Source organism: Sphaeramia orbicularis, chromosome 17 (genome assembly GCF_902148855.1).
Source record: "Sphaeramia orbicularis chromosome 17, fSphaOr1.1, whole genome shotgun sequence".
NCBI classification, from domain to species: Eukaryota; Metazoa; Chordata; class Actinopteri; order Kurtiformes; family Apogonidae; genus Sphaeramia; species Sphaeramia orbicularis.
The window spans coordinates 19343636-19359443 of record NC_043973.1 but is presented as its reverse complement, the minus strand read 5'-3'; the positions used below and the strand labels follow the sequence as shown (position 1 = coordinate 19359443).

At 37.8% G+C, this 15808-nt stretch overlaps 1 protein-coding gene across 1 annotated transcript in view; it reads left to right on the top strand.

The window, feature by feature from the left end:
* The window catches only part of dnah9l (dynein, axonemal, heavy polypeptide 9 like), an 86525-nt gene that overhangs the window by 52424 nt on the left and 18293 nt on the right, over positions 1-15808 (top strand). The window contains exons 58-73 of the mRNA XM_030161271.1: positions 1946-2088; positions 2177-2338; positions 3362-3421; positions 3515-3688; positions 3775-3921; positions 6144-6257; positions 6457-6600; positions 9047-9229; positions 10401-10502; positions 10948-11082; positions 11416-11589; positions 12530-12662; positions 12867-12969; positions 13598-13720; positions 13820-14024; positions 14137-14301. Of these exons, the coding sequence (XP_030017131.1) occupies positions 1946-2088; positions 2177-2338; positions 3362-3421; positions 3515-3688; positions 3775-3921; positions 6144-6257; positions 6457-6600; positions 9047-9229; positions 10401-10502; positions 10948-11082; positions 11416-11589; positions 12530-12662; positions 12867-12969; positions 13598-13720; positions 13820-14024; positions 14137-14301 (2267 nt within the window). The remainder of the gene's footprint in view (positions 1-1945; positions 2089-2176; positions 2339-3361; positions 3422-3514; positions 3689-3774; positions 3922-6143; positions 6258-6456; positions 6601-9046; positions 9230-10400; positions 10503-10947; positions 11083-11415; positions 11590-12529; positions 12663-12866; positions 12970-13597; positions 13721-13819; positions 14025-14136; positions 14302-15808) is intronic.

Here is a 15808-nt window from a genome sequence, read left to right as displayed (position 1 = left end):
GATATATGTAGGGTAATTGTTTTGTCAGTGTCCTTGGCCACAGTATTGATGAAGATCTGGAGTTGCTCCCTGAGGGTCTTCAGTGGCACCTCATCACGCCTGATATACTAAGAGGAAATGCTAATGCTAGGTACTATGTGTATTGGGATAGATAAAATATAAAGACTGAATTTCACTACTGGGATTATGAAGTGTATTTACCTTTATTTGACTAATACAGATGAAAGACTTGGCTTGGTCTAAGTATGGAACTGGCTGACTTTGACTTCTGGCTGATTCTGCTCAGAAACAACTGAGAGGTCAGGTCTGAGTTTTGAAGCATAATTATACATTATGCAAACTGGTATCTGATGCAGGGGTGCTACTACCAATTGTGGGCCCCATGAAAAGTAAACATTGTGGGCCCTTTCATAAAATTCAGTATCTTCTCGATCTGTCGGGGCGGGTGTATGGGGGTGTGTTCCATTCAAAAGGTCACTTACGCTAGCATGAAAACAAAACTGAAACTTAACATGCTTTCAATGTCCAACTCCTGACTTCTATGCCTCTCTTATACACCAAATCTTACACGACATTTTAACAACTTCTAGCCTGTATCTACTGGATCCCCTCCACTGTGCTATGGGCCCCCCACAAATGCTGGGCCCCATGAATTTGTCATGTTCACCCCCCCATATCAGCGCCCCAGATCTGATGTGTTCACTTTTTCACTTCAGAGCACCACTCATCTTTGTTGTTCATTTGAGAGGCTTGTGTTTTCATGTAGGAAAGATCATCAGAAGTTCATATGACCCGACTCATCAGTTGCTTGACCTTATTTCACTCAGTTTTCAGCAGGGACTCGACTTCACTCGCTTGATTTTCACCACAGAAACTTAGAACTTGTTTGAGACTTGATAGTTAAGGCTTGCACTCCCTTGTTACTTGTATGTGTGACTTTACTTCCATCTCTGATATTCAGTGTAGTCAACAGTCAAAACATAGTAGGGGATTTTAATGCATCTTAATGCTGTTTGATGTTAGAAGAAAATGAAGTTTATTCTGAACTACTTAAACATGATGGACTCTTCCTATAGCATTGAAAGACTAAAAAACATTTAATCTGACCTTCAAAGGATTATACAATTATGAAAATAACTGTGATTATTATAGTCAATCTCTGTAATTAGATCCACCTAAATGTCACACACTGGACCTTTAAGAACAGGTTTGCACACAGTTTTAATTCATGAAAGATTAACTGGAAGATTTATAGTCCGGTCCTATTAAAAATCTTTGAGTGATTTACATTTTCTATCTAATAAAAGGTGCATTGGTCATAGTTTTTAACCCATGAAGACCCAAACAGCTACTGGTGACTCAAACCATAATCTGATCTAAAGTTTTTAATACCTGTTGATCCATCAATCCTGTCAATACATGTAAATAATTGGTCTAAAATACAGTTTGTCATCTTTTCATGGTCATCAGAGATGACCCTTTTGGACGTCAGAGGCTCCGTAGTTACTGTGGAAACACAGTCATCTTCTACATTGATTCACCAGTAAAACTCATGTATCTCAATAAATGACAGTTGTTGAAGATGCTTGTTTTTACATTCAGTTAATGATATATTTTACTGTAAAAGTCATTTTTTTCTTCAGTTTTCTCTGTTTCTGATATAATAACCCCCAAATGTAATATCAGATTGATGATTAAAGTACATGATCTGTAAATAAAATATTGGAAAATACCTGATTTTCACTGAAAAAGTGCAAAAATACGGAGGATAATATCCTAATAAATGGTGATAAATCACTTAAGAAAGGTTAAATAGAAAGAAAAATTCATTTGGGAACTGCCACAAAAGTAGCACTGGGTCTTTATAGTGGTAATTATAAGCACTAAATAGGCATAAAACAGTGACGAATCCACACTGTGACATTGTCTTGTGCGCGTTGTTTAGGTGATATCCCAGATCTGTTTAGCGATGAAGAAGTGGATATGATTGTGACGTCAATCCGTATGGAGCTGAGAGGTTTAGGACTCATAGACACCAGAGACAACTGCTGGAGCTTTTTCATTGAGAGAATCCGAAGACAACTAAAGGTGTGAAGCATTACTGGTGCAACACATCAGATTTAACCTCAAACCAAAATGAAGACTCGACAATCACATTTTTACGTTTGTCCTCCAGGTTGTCTTGTGCTTCTCCCCCGTCGGGTTCACATTGCGGACACGTGCACGGAAATTTCCGGCTCTGGTGAACTGTACCGCCATAAACTGGTTCCACCCCTGGCCTCAGCTGGCTCTGCAGTCTGTCAGCACTACTTTCATAGAGAAGATACCTGGACTAGAGGTCATATTCATTTTATTCTATATGCAGTATCTATTAGCTATGTTGCAGACATAAGGATTTTTCCTTAACCCATAAAGACTCAAACATCCACCAGCGTCCAAAACCATCGACTGGTCTAAACTGTTTTTAGTTTTCTTGTCATTACATGTAAATAATTGGTGTAAAATGCAGTTTGTCGTCTTTTCATGGTCATCAGATATGACCCATGTGGATGTTCAGAGGCTCCATAGTTACTTCTAAAACATTGATTCACCAGTAAAACCCACGGAGTTTGATCAATGACAGTGGATGGAGACACTGGGTTTATGGTCAGTTGACAAGAGATTTGACTGAAAAAGTCATTTTTTCAGTTTTCTCTGTTTCTAATATAACAATTGGTGCCAGGCACAACAAACCCCACCCCTCACATGTATTGTAGCTTATTTTGGCATCGATCAAGCTGGTGTCATCATGTCTGTGCATGTGCTGATGTCAGCATATCAACTGCCTCTATATATGTGCCAAGTCTGAAGTAAATTGAAACAAAATTTCTTTTTTATAGACATTTGAAATTTGGCCCATTATAAGTAAATGGAGAAAAAAAAGATTTTAAAAATTCATAGAAGATTTGAACTGTGACCTACTTTTCCCAAAATGTAATCAGATCCATTCTGGGTCGCTGGCAATTTATAAACCCAAAACGGTATGAATTCAACCATTAGTTTTGCTGCTAACAAACAAACGAACCGAACCAAAAACAATACCCCTTGCCTCCCCTTTGGGGAGGCAGGGTAATAACCCTCAACTTTAATCTGAGCTTCTATGAACATTTACGTGATCAGTAAATGAAATATCGTAAAATACCAGATTTTCACTGAAAAAAATGCAAAATGCAAAAACATAACCTCCTTGGCGGAGGTAATAAATGGTGATAAATCACTTTAGAAAGGTTAAATATAGAGAAAAAATCATTTGTGAACTGCCATGAAAATAGGTCTTAGGTCTTTATGGGTTACATTTCTTTTGCGGTTTCATTTTTTGCAGCCAAATGTCAGGTCATCAATCAGCGAGTTTATCTCCTACGCTCACACTAGTGTCAATGAGGTAGGAGTTTTTATACAGCACCACATCTGATAAATACACTTTACACCTTCTCTGACATAACAGCTTCTGTGTTCTTTGACTGAACACTTATAGGTGAATGTCAAGTACCAGCAGAATGAGAAACACTTTAACTACACAACGCCCAAGAGTTTCCTGGAGTTTATGAAGCTGTACGGTAACCTCCTGGGGAAGAAACGCACAGAGCTGACTCAGAGGATGGAAAGATTGGAGAACGGCCTACAGAAACTTAAATCCACTGCTTCACAGGTCAGACAGTAATGGCTGTGCTGCATAAATGCTCCCACAACTTTTAAAACCAACTATATTTTTCATAAGATTATCTTCCTTTTCAGGTGGAGGATCTGAAAGCCAAGCTAGCGGTGCAGGAAGTAGAGCTGTGGCAGAGGAACACAGATATCGAGGCTCTTATTGCTAAAATAGGGCAGCAGACGGACAAACTCAACCTGGAAAGAGCTGTGGCTGATGCAGAAGAGCAAAGGGTAAGAGTGTGTGTGCAAGTGTAAAATAGATGTGACATTTTCTGTTCTTTAGGGACTGTGTATATTGGCTATAATCCTTTTGCAGTCAGTGACCTGTTCATTCATTCATTTAGCCTTTACTTTTTATGCTGAGGTGAAAGTGCTTGTTTTCAATATAGATATAAATCACTAAATAGAATGCACAACAGTGATAAAATAGTAATAGTTTCAGTGAGATAAATAAGAGCAAGACGTTTTATATAATAATTAAAAGATTATAGTTAATTCAATACAAAATACAAACAATACAGAGAAAAGTGAAATGAACTAAAACAATTAGATACAAGATGTGATCAAATTTAACAATTAAAATGCTTCACAGCTAAAAGTTAATTTTCCAAAAGTAGTAAAAACTGCTAGCATCTATACAATAATTCAATCTTTTCAATGTTTATGATAGAAGACCTCATACTTTCACAATTATTTCATAACAACCTTATCACAGTTATCTGAACTACCTGTAGTTATTTGGTATAATCGTATCCATTCATCTATATAAAACAAGCTAAATAAAACTCATTGAAATGTCATATTTCATCACATCTTCTCATCTTTTTCCATTTGATCAGCTCTGTAACAAATTTTCTGACAAAACTTAGAAGCCAAACTGTTTTTTGTTTTTTGTTTTTTTTGTACATGTGTTCTGTGTTCAATGGCACTTTCTTGAGCTGGTGATATACTGTATGTAATTCAGGACTATACTAATGGCATAAGTGGAAGAAACCACTAAAGCTCCAGTGCTTAACTTTTTTTTTAACATCACTGAGCAAAAATTCAGTAATTCATTCTAGGCATATTGTAATTCAAGCAGTCTGAGATGGTATGTGCATCTACTCCAGGCAGGAAGGGGGAAAATAAGTGATTGACAGCTGTAATTATTGATTACAGATTCTGTCAGATGTGACCTAGATGTGACATTGCTGCTCTTGACACTGAGGCCACTTTTCCATAACAGCATGAAACAGTGTTTGGTTAATCTTTTGCCTTTTCGGGCATGTAAATGAAACTATTATTTGTTCTTCTGTCTAAGATTGTCTTGATTGTTGATTTTGTATCATTATTTATGTTTTGCTTGTTCATATATATTGTTAAAATTTATTGCATGTTCGGAATAAATCACTAAATCACAAAATCTGTATTTAGTTTTGATTTGGACTGAGAGGAGACAGCTGCAAACTGGTGTTTTTTTAAGCTTTAAATGCTTACCTTTAGTTGTAATGCACTGAATGTGTATATAGATGGGTGCTTCTATGAGACTGGGTTCATTTTGGTATCTGGCACTGTGCCAGTGTTTTTTAGATCCAATAATAAAAGAGACATTTAGACATATATTCCCCCAGGATGTACCTAATGATGACCTCAGATAAATGCAAAAAAATTACACTCTTACTCTGAGCCATCTCAAAATTAAGTAATTTTTAATAAAATATTGGGGCCAAAAATTGGACCAAAATTGGGACAGTAAAAGCTACCCAGGTGTCAGTGCATTTGATATGGAAAGCATGGCTGTAAATGGTCTTATATACCACTATAAATAAAGACACTGTGTTTGTTAAATGTGTCGATCTTAGTGGTTTTGCTAATCCAGACATTCAGGTTTTTCATGACTCTCAGTCTCATTCCAGATTTCATGTGTAACCCATCGTGTCCACTGGCGTTACATGCAGAACCTGCCCATTTAAACACAAATAAATCATGAGTGATTTTGAAAAAGCAGTCATTTTTGTGAAACACTCTGCCTTGCATAAGTAGTTCGATTCCCAAAATGTACCTGTGAGAGAATAAAAAGAAATTCAAAAAAATAGTAGTCCGTAATTTTTGTGTCCTTTTTACTGTGTTACCTGCAGATTTTTGTATAAAACTAATATAAAAATGTGTTTTATCTGAAATTTTTTTTCTCTTTTATCAGTAAATATTTATTTTTAAAACAGACCCAAAGTGCTTCCAAACTTGCTTCATAACATTAGTCTACATCTGGTTTGAATTTTTAGCCCCCATGTCCTGTTTTTAGGGACCAGTTTCAGAGAAACACCCAGATACACATAAATATCTATTGTCTATTGTTTATTCATTGTATTTTAACTTAAATTATCATGTTTTCTAGAATTTTATTATCCTTCAACTGCATAATTTTTTTGTCTTTTTTTGTTGTTGTTGTTGTTGTTGTTGTTGTTGTTGTTCAGGTGGCAGCAATCCAAGCTAAAGTCACCAAACAGCAGCAGGAGACTGAGGACGACTTGGCCAAAGCTGAACCTGCCCTTCAGGCCGCCAACACAGCCCTCAATACACTAAACAGGGTAAAAACTCAAACACACATAAATCAGAAGACTGCGAACACGTCCTCACCTTCATTTTATTTGTTTAATTTCAGTGAATTTATTTTCCATGTGGCTGTTGCTGAGATTGTAAATATGCAGATCATCATGTTGCAAGGCGGATTTCATCTCTGCTCCTCATGAAAATTTGATGCACCTTTCCACTTGTGTGATCATCCAGCTGAACCTGACGGAGCTGAGGACGTTTCCTAACCCTCCCGCTATCGTCACCAACGTCTCGGCAGCTGTTCTGGTGCTACTGTCTCCCCAAGGACGAATCCCCAAAGATCGCAGCTGGAAGGCTTCCAAGATGGTCATGAGCAAGGTGATATTTTACTGTTGACATTTTGAGGTGTTTCTCAGATTGATTACCTGCAACCACAAAACCATGAAATCAGTTCTGTGTATTACTGAAATAACTTTTAATTCACATTGAAAGTCTGCTTTTTCTTATACACTGTTGCCCATAATGATGGAAGAAAATATTTTTACCTCATCTCCTGAAATGATTGTGACAATATTATTTATTCTCTTTCTCTGTACATTAGACAATATTCTCTTTAGTTCTGTGGAACATTTGTTGACAGGGTTCCTACACTGTGGAACAGCCCATCTGGAAAGACATTAAATATCATGTAACTGCCTTGTATTAAAGGTGCAGTATGTAGGAATTATGTTCTAATTATAAAATGGCCTTGACTGTCACCAGACATTAAGGAATCATGTTCATTTCAAATACTGATATCATTGACAGTAGTAGTCCAGCCAGAATATTTGCATTTGAAAAGGTCAGTGTCAGCCCCGAAATGATGTTTATGTTGACATTATGTGTTTTGGTCTGAGGCTCCACCCATCACTTGTCTTACAATCACAGAGTCAGTAGTCGGTTGGTGGGGGGGGTACGTTAGCAATCTGTGATCCGGAAGGGGTCGGGAGTCCGCCGTCCGTGGTTCGGTTGGGGGGTGGGGGGCCTACTGTAGCGATATGTGATCCGAAGGCGGGGGGGGGGGGGGGGGGGGGGGGGTAGTCTGGTGTCTGTGGTTTGGTCGGGGGGGGGCGGGGGGGGGGCGGGGTGATCCATGCCGCTTGTACTTCATGGAAGCAAAAGTGAAACTTTCATTTGAGTGGGCAGGACGTTTGTCCTGGCCTATTATATATTATACTTATGTATAGTAAGTCTGGTGATGATTTTTTTGTATGAAATTTATGGTGTGGTGGCAAGGATTAGTGGAAACGCTAGTAGTAGACGCTCATGCTGGATCTGGCAACCCCTATCCTGGGGGGAGGCAGAGAGGATGCCATGCGCCACAGTATTTTGAATGTGATTGCAGTACCAGTTTTGGCCACAATCCTACATACGGCACCTTTAAGCAAATATAAATGCCACTGACTTGAAATTATTTTACTTGGCTAGATTTCATGAGACTAGAATAAAACCTTATCCCCTGAATGATCATAAGTGACAAGAAAAAACATTTAATAAAATGGCAATATTCTTAAACTGAATTGTTAAAATTTAAAAAAACTAATGTTCCTCTGCTGAGATATGCAAACCTTTGTTTTGTCATGCCACATGTTAAATGTAGAAGTTAAGTGTATTTTGTTAAAACAAAAGTACTTCTCTGATGAAACACTTGCTTGACAAGAATATTTTTCTTTTTAGAAAAGATAAATTTAATTTCCCAGGAACAACTCTCTTCACTTTTCCTTTCATTTCTTTAACTTCACTTCCCTTTGCATCCCATTTTGTTCTGTTCAATCTTATCTCATTCAGTTTCAGCCCAGTCCATTTTTGTGTCATTTTGCAGTATGGACTATTACAGAATGTGGGTTTAGTCATTTCCAGATCTTGATAATTATGACAAAAAGAAAAAACAATGTGGAAAACATTGGCATTTCTAGACTTGCTCCTCTTTTGTTTTCTGACATATAAAATTTTTAACCTCTATCAATAAATCAATCATTTAAGCAGATTTTTTGTTTCGTACGGAGTCTGTGTGAAAGAACAACATGTGACTGACAACAGAGTTTTAGAAAAACTGACACTACTCTTTAAATGTCATCATGGGTTTAGTGTTGATTAATTTACATGACCTGTGGCACCAGCAACTATCTACGGGGCGGCCATGGCTCAGGTGGTAGAGCGGGTCGTCCAATATCCGAAGGGTTGGCGGTTCGAGTCCCACTCTGTCCTAGTCAGTCCGTTGTGTCCTTGGGCAAGACACTTCACCCTCCTTGCCTCCAGTGCCACTCACACTGGTGTATGAATGCATTTGAATGTTTGGTGGTGGTCAGAGGCGCGAATTGGCAGCCACGCTTCTGTCAGTCTGCCCCAGGGCAACTGTGGCTACAGATGTAGTTTACCACCACCAGAGGGAGAATGTGAGAGCGAATGAATAATGGATCAATAATGTAAAGCGCTTTGGGTGTCTAGAAAAGCGCTATATAAAATCCAATCCATTATTATTATTTACTGGCAATTATTTGGAAACATAGCACAGGAGACATTGAGCATAGCATTTGTATTTGTTTTTTTTTTGTTTTTTTTTATATTTGGATTTGTAAGAATTTAGGAACATAACAAAACTGCAGCTTTTTGTGTCCAATATCCACCAAAATGTCTGGAAAACAAGATAAAATGGAAAATGTATACCAACCTCTTGTGAAAATGTGTGCTCTGCAGTGTATTTTACATCAACATATTAAATTGACCTTATATTTCAATAATAACACACACACACACACGGCTCCTCTCTGAAATGCACGTCCAGGTGGATGATTTCCTGCAGGCTCTGGTGAACTTTGACAAAGAGCACATCCCCGACGCCACAGTGAGATGTGTTCGAGACGACTACCTCAGTGACCCAGAGTTCAACCCTGAGTTTGTGCGACAGAAATCTTCAGCTGCTGCCGGTCTTTGCGCCTGGGTGATCAACATCATACGCTTCCACGAGGTATGCTTTCACAGACTGATGATTCACATTAACCAGTGGATAGGATGGTCAATAAGCGAATCTCCTCCCCTATGAGATTAATATTTATATACGTGGTCTCCGATTAATGAATTGCATATTAAACTAAATACATATGCACTATTTTCTATATGAGTTTTATCAGTGTGTGTTGTTTTTCATGTGTGTTTTTTGTTTATTTTCCTTCTCTTCATGGATTGTGCTGCCATGGATAGATTTTTGTAAGTACAGTTTATTATTTCAGTATTTCAAGTGTAAATTTGAAATAAATGTAAATTTAATAGTTGATTTACAAGACATGTGTAGCTTAATCTGATTTATTTAATGTGATAGAAGTTTTATGACAGGTCTTAGTGTATAATATCATTCTGTAATTGCTTCCTTATGGATTGCACTATACATTAACCCTTTAATCCCTGAGACATTATTCCATTTAAATGTACTGCTGTGAATTTGCATCTGTTTCAGTGTCATAAAAGCTGCTGTTAGTATGTGCTTGTGTTCCTTTTCTTCAGTGGTTTTGCTTTACTGTGTGTTTCAAGGTCAAAATATGGTGGAATAACAGAAAAAGACAGAGAGGAATTGAAGTGTGACAGGTTTTTACTAAATTAGGAACATACTGAAAAACTACAAGTATTCAAATTTTGGTCCAGTAGTTTTTGTCTTGGGGCTCTTTTTTTTCTAAATCAGTCCAGCTGCTTTTTGGCACCTGATTGAACTCCAAAAAGCAGTTACATGGTCAAAATTCGGTAAAAACATAGTTAAAAAAAGAAAGAAACATCACCACAACACTGCAAACAACAGTTTAAAAAAAATGATGTAACAAAAGCCCAAACTGTCCATTTTTATAGCGAGTCAGTCTCACTCACTGCTCTATGTTTTACCCCCTCCATTACACAGGCAAAGGTGCACTGAACATGCTCAGATACCTATGGAAAGAACAAGCTTTATTCTATCAGCATGCTTTCAAATTTTTCCTATTGACCAAACCGTTGCATTTTTATGAATAGTAAAAATAAATCATACATTCAGAACGTTCACCACAGACACGTCAGGGGTTAAAGGGTTAACAGATAAAAGAGCAAAATATCCCATTTATGGTTGGAAAAACCTTGCTCTTTGTGGATGCATAACTTCTCCAATGTGCCTCCAGGTTTTCTGCGAGGTAGAGATGAAGAGGATATGTCTGGCTCAGGCCAACGCTGATCTGGCTGAAGCTGCTGAAAAACTCGAGGTCATAAGAAAGAAGCTTGCTGTGAGTATTTCAGCCTTTTTGTGTCTGTCTCTTATTGCTTTCTTTATTTCTTCACACCTATGCACATACAGTTTTACAGCATCATTATATCTCAGTTGGTGCAGTAATATATTTTTATGATCCATGCTGGCTGTGCATAACTGAAGTACTCATGGTAGTGAGTTTTATGAACACCTGATGTTCTACAAGTCAGTAATTAGTTGTAATTCTTCTAATTCTATTCATTATTCAGAACAGATTTTGTGTTTGAGCAACAGGAATCTTTTTTTAATGCTTATGACAAATATAATTAGCAGTTTTGAAGTAACTTTTGTATTAACTGTAGGGCCAGTTAGTATGACATGTACAGTATTTTTTCTAATAATTTTATTAGATGATTTTATTTTAGGTGAATTACAACCATGCATTATTATATTTTACAGCTATGTCTTTTTCTTTGTCGTAGGAGCTGGATGGTAGTCTGGAGACTCTGACAACAGCATATCAGAAAGCTACAGCAGAGAAACTGCGCTTTCAGGAAGAGGTCAACCACACAAATAACACCATAGAACTGGCCAATCGGCTGGTTAAAGGGCTGGAGGTGAGATGTCATTTTTTGTCCAGTTTTTTACTTTATTACCCACAGAGTTGAAAGACTAAGGTTAAAGTGCTACCAATGAAATACACTAAATAACATAAGGTTTATTTATATAGAACCTTTCATTAAGTGTGTCCCACAGTACTACATAGAGCAGGATTAAAATGAGTATAACCAGTAAAATAATGAAAATTTACAAGAACTAATTACATAAATGGTTCAGAATTAATGACTGATGATTAAACCTAAACTATGACAGTATGGAGTATGTCTTAAAGTTTCTTCTAACAGAAGTGGAGTCTCTTTTCATCATGTTTTCGTGTTTGTGTTTTGCAGAGTGAGAATGTGCGTTGGGCTCACACAGTGGCTCAGTTCCATGAACAGGAGAAAACTCTGTGTGGAGATGTCCTCTTAACGGCGGCCTTCATCTCATACGCCGGCTCCTTCTCTAAGAAATACAGGAGAGAGCTGCTGGACAACCTCTGGATGCCATTCCTGCGCAGCCAGAAGGTCACATTCACAGTAGAAACGAATAATATATTAAGTGCCAGGAAATTGTACATGTCTTTTATAACTATCCCACCCCCCGATAGGGAGGCAAGGGGTATTGTTTTTGGTTTGGTTTGTTTCTTTGTTTGTTGGTTAACACTCTAGCAGCAAAACTATTGGTTGAATTCATAGCAAATTTGGTTTATATATTACCAGTGACCCAGAATAGATCTCATTACATTTTTGGAACAGTAGGTCAAAGTTCACATTTTTTATGAATTTTTCAAATCTTTTTTTTCCCCATTTACTTAGAATGGGCAAAATTTCAAATGTCTGTAGCAGTAAAACAATTGCTTGAATTCATACCAAATTTGGTTTATAGATTGCCAGTGACCCAAAATAAATGTCATTACATTTTGGGAAAAATAGGTCAAAATTAAAATTTTTATGAATTTTTTAAATCATTTTTTTCCCCCATTTACTCACAATGGGCGAAATTTCAAATGTCTGTAGCAGCAAAACTATTGGTTGAATTCATACCAAATTGGGTTTATAGATTGCCAGTGACCCAGAACAGATGTGATTACATTTTGGGAAAAGTAGGTAAAAGTTAAAATTTTCTATGAATGTTTTACATCTTTTTTTTCTCCTATTTATGTATAATGGGTGAGATTTCACATGTCTATAAAAACAGCGATTTTGTTTCAGTTTACTTCAGACTTGGCACATATATAGAGGTAATTGATGTGCTGACATCAGCACATGGATAGACATGATGACATCAGCTGGATCGTTGCCAAAACATTACATGCAAGGGGTGGGGTTTGTTGTGCCTGGCACCACTTGTTATTTCTGTTTCTTCTCACAGCTCCCTATAGCAGCAGACTAACTTCAGATTTTCATAACTTCCCAGTCATTCCATCAGAACCTCGCCATTTTCCTCATATTGTCTCTCCATCAGGTGCCGATCCCCATGACGGAGGGCCTAGACCCTGTGTTGATGCTGACTGATGATGCAAAGGTGGCCCAGTGGAACAATGAAGGCCTACCAGGGGACAAAATGTCCACTGAGAATGCAACCATCCTCACAAACTGTGAGCCTTATATACTCTACATAACTATACACACAACATACATAATATACATAACATAACATATACATAACAGCCTTATATACATAACATATACTTATATATGTGAGCCGTATACCATTATATCCCTTTTTTTCTCCAATACCATATGAATCAGTGGTAGTTTGGCTTTATAACTGTGTAAATACAGTATGTGTTCTGCTCCAGGTGAGCGTTGGCCTCTTCTCATTGATCCTCAACTACAAGGAATCAAGTGGATCAAGAGTCGATTTGGCAGTGCCCTCAAAGTTATCAGCCTCGGACAGAGAGGGTGAGTACTACTATTATAGTTTTGTCACCTTTAAATAGCAGTGGACTTAATAATGGTTTGGAAACTTCTTGTACGTTTTATTTTAATATTACACTGAAAAGTTCTATTTCAATTAAACATATGTTTAAAGGTGTTTCAGCAAAATTTTGTGGAGGAATTTGACAAGGTACTTATTTTTCAACCAATAATTAGTAGAAAAATCAGATGAACACTACCATGCATGTGTACATATTTTAGCATAGATTGTGTATCACTGTCAACACGTCCATGTGGTTAATTTGTTAAAGTTGCTTGCAATACAAATATTGCATCTAATACTGTTCTCGTTCATTGTTTAGTGATATTGTCATGACAGTCATGCTAGAAGCATTTCCATAAACATATAACATGTAAACATATAACATTAAGGTGGTATGGAATGGTAAAGCTATGGATTCTTTGGAGTTGAAGTAATACATGTAGGAGAAAAAAGGAGTTTTTTCTTGTAAATTCCTGTGAGTTTTTTCTCTAAATATTTCCCCTCTCCTCTGACTCAGTATATCCTCTATATTTCTTACCTACATTAGCCCTAAAATACCTTCATACATTGTGAATGACATTTTCTAAGACTTTTTTCTGCTTGCTTTAGTTACGTAGATGTAATAGAGCAGGCTGTGGTGGCAGGAGAAACTGTCCTCATTGAGAACCTTGAGGAGACCATTGACCCTGTCATAGACCCTCTGCTCGGCCGACACACAATCAAGAAGGGCAGGTAACAGACATGCACTCAACAGACCACCTGATCTTCTAGTTTACCTCTTTTATCTCTTTTTGTCATGCTGTGCTCAATACCCTTCTCCTTTCCATGCAGCTGCATAAAAGTTGGAGACAAAGAGTGTTTTTTCCACCCAGGCTTCAGACTAATCCTCCACACAAAGTTGGCCAGTCCTCACTATAAGCCCGAGATCCAAGCTCAGACCACCCTCATTAATTTTACCGTGACCCGGGACGGGCTGGAGGACCAGCTCCTGGCTCAGGTGGTGAACCAGGAAAGGCCAGATCTGGAGCTTCTCAAGGTGGGTAAATTAGTTTCTCATTAATCCGACATGTAGTTGATATGTCTGGTTCATGCTGGTTGACTGATCTCCTTTACAGTAGATTACATGACATTGTGTCCACACCCTGCAGAGTGACCTGACCAAACAGCAGAACATGTTTAAGATTGAGCTGAAGCTTCTGGAGGATGAACTGCTGACAAGGCTTTCTGCCGCGGAGAGTAACTTCCTCGGGGATAATGTATTAGTGGAGAAGCTTGAGACCACTAAACACACTGCTGCAGAGATTGAGATGAAGGTAATGGTGGACTAGAGCTGAAAATATGTCAGGCCTTATTTACAGTCACGGAAAAAATTATTAGACCGTCGAAAGTCATCAAAAACAATGGTTATGCAATCAAGTACTAACTCCTGTGTGTATCATGTGACTAAAACAGACAGAAAAGAAAACATGGAATGCCTAAAAGCACTGTTTTTGGCAGTACAATGCCATAAATATTGATGTAAGAACTGAAGTGATTTTGGTTATTATCAAGAAAACATGGAAAATGGTCTGATATCAGCTCTGAAATTAAACTCTTATGAGCTATTTTTGTTGTTATCATTATATTTGTCCAAACAAATGTACCTTTAGTCAGGGTGCAGTTTGTCAAAAAAAAACAGAGGGGGGGGTGTTGTTTTTTTTTTTTTTTTTTTTTGGAGTGGGGGGCGTCAGTTATATACGTGGGGGTATGGTCCATAACTAACGTAACTAACGCTAGCGTGAAACAACAGTGAAACTTTACATACTTTCAATGTCCAACCCCTGGGTTCTATTGCTCTATTATTCAGCAGATCTTAAACAAAATTTTCACAACTTCTAACCTGTATCCACTGGACACACAAATGCTGGGCCCCATGAATTTGTCACGTTTGCCCCCCCTTTACAGTGCCCTAGGGATGTTCGCAAATTCTGAGACTGCCGACACTTCGGTTCAGGTGAACGTTAGTGCCAGTGATGTAGGATATAGATGTAAGAACTGTCACAACCTGCCTGTGTTTTTCAGTTGGTTGGTTGTCCGTCCCGTCCCCCCCCCCCCCCCCCCCCCCCCCCGAGGATGAAATTCATTGAACAGAAGTAGGGATATAAAAACCAAAGGGCAGGTTGACCCCCCCCCATCCCCCCCAACAAATCGCACCCTGCCTTTAGTTTTACCAGGCATTAAAATGAACAAGAAATTGAGGAAAACAAGGGGTGGTTGAATCATTTTTTCTGCAACTGTACTATGGCATGGAGTAAACATCACTATTCACAAAAAGTCCTGAAAAATGTAATCATCTGAACTTAAATGTCATATTTAATTCCTTGTTTTATGTTTGGTGTACGGCACTTTGGCCAGCTGTAAAGTTCTTAAAGTGCTTTATAAATAAAGTTGGTATGGTATGGTATGGTATAAATATGAATTTCAAATGAAGTTAAAAAAACTTTTCTTTACATTGCTACGTTTATTTCCCAGGGATAATGTACATTGTACATTAGTGTCAGGTTGAAGCCAGGTGAAAAGCACAGATTTCAAGCAGACTCCACTTATCTGTGTTAGAAAACATTCGAATTAGAAACTTGAAGTTGTTGGAGTCACATGGGAAAGAAGAAAAATATTAAGCCGCTGTAAAAAAAAAAAAAAAAAAAAAAAGCCACTAGCAAACGGCTGCCGTCACACAGTGCTGCTCCAGCCCTGTGCAGTGGAATGGCAAATAGGTCTTATATTGCATTCAGAAGGGTCTTAAAAAGGTGAGTTTATTTATTGTAATCTTTCAGCTTCACT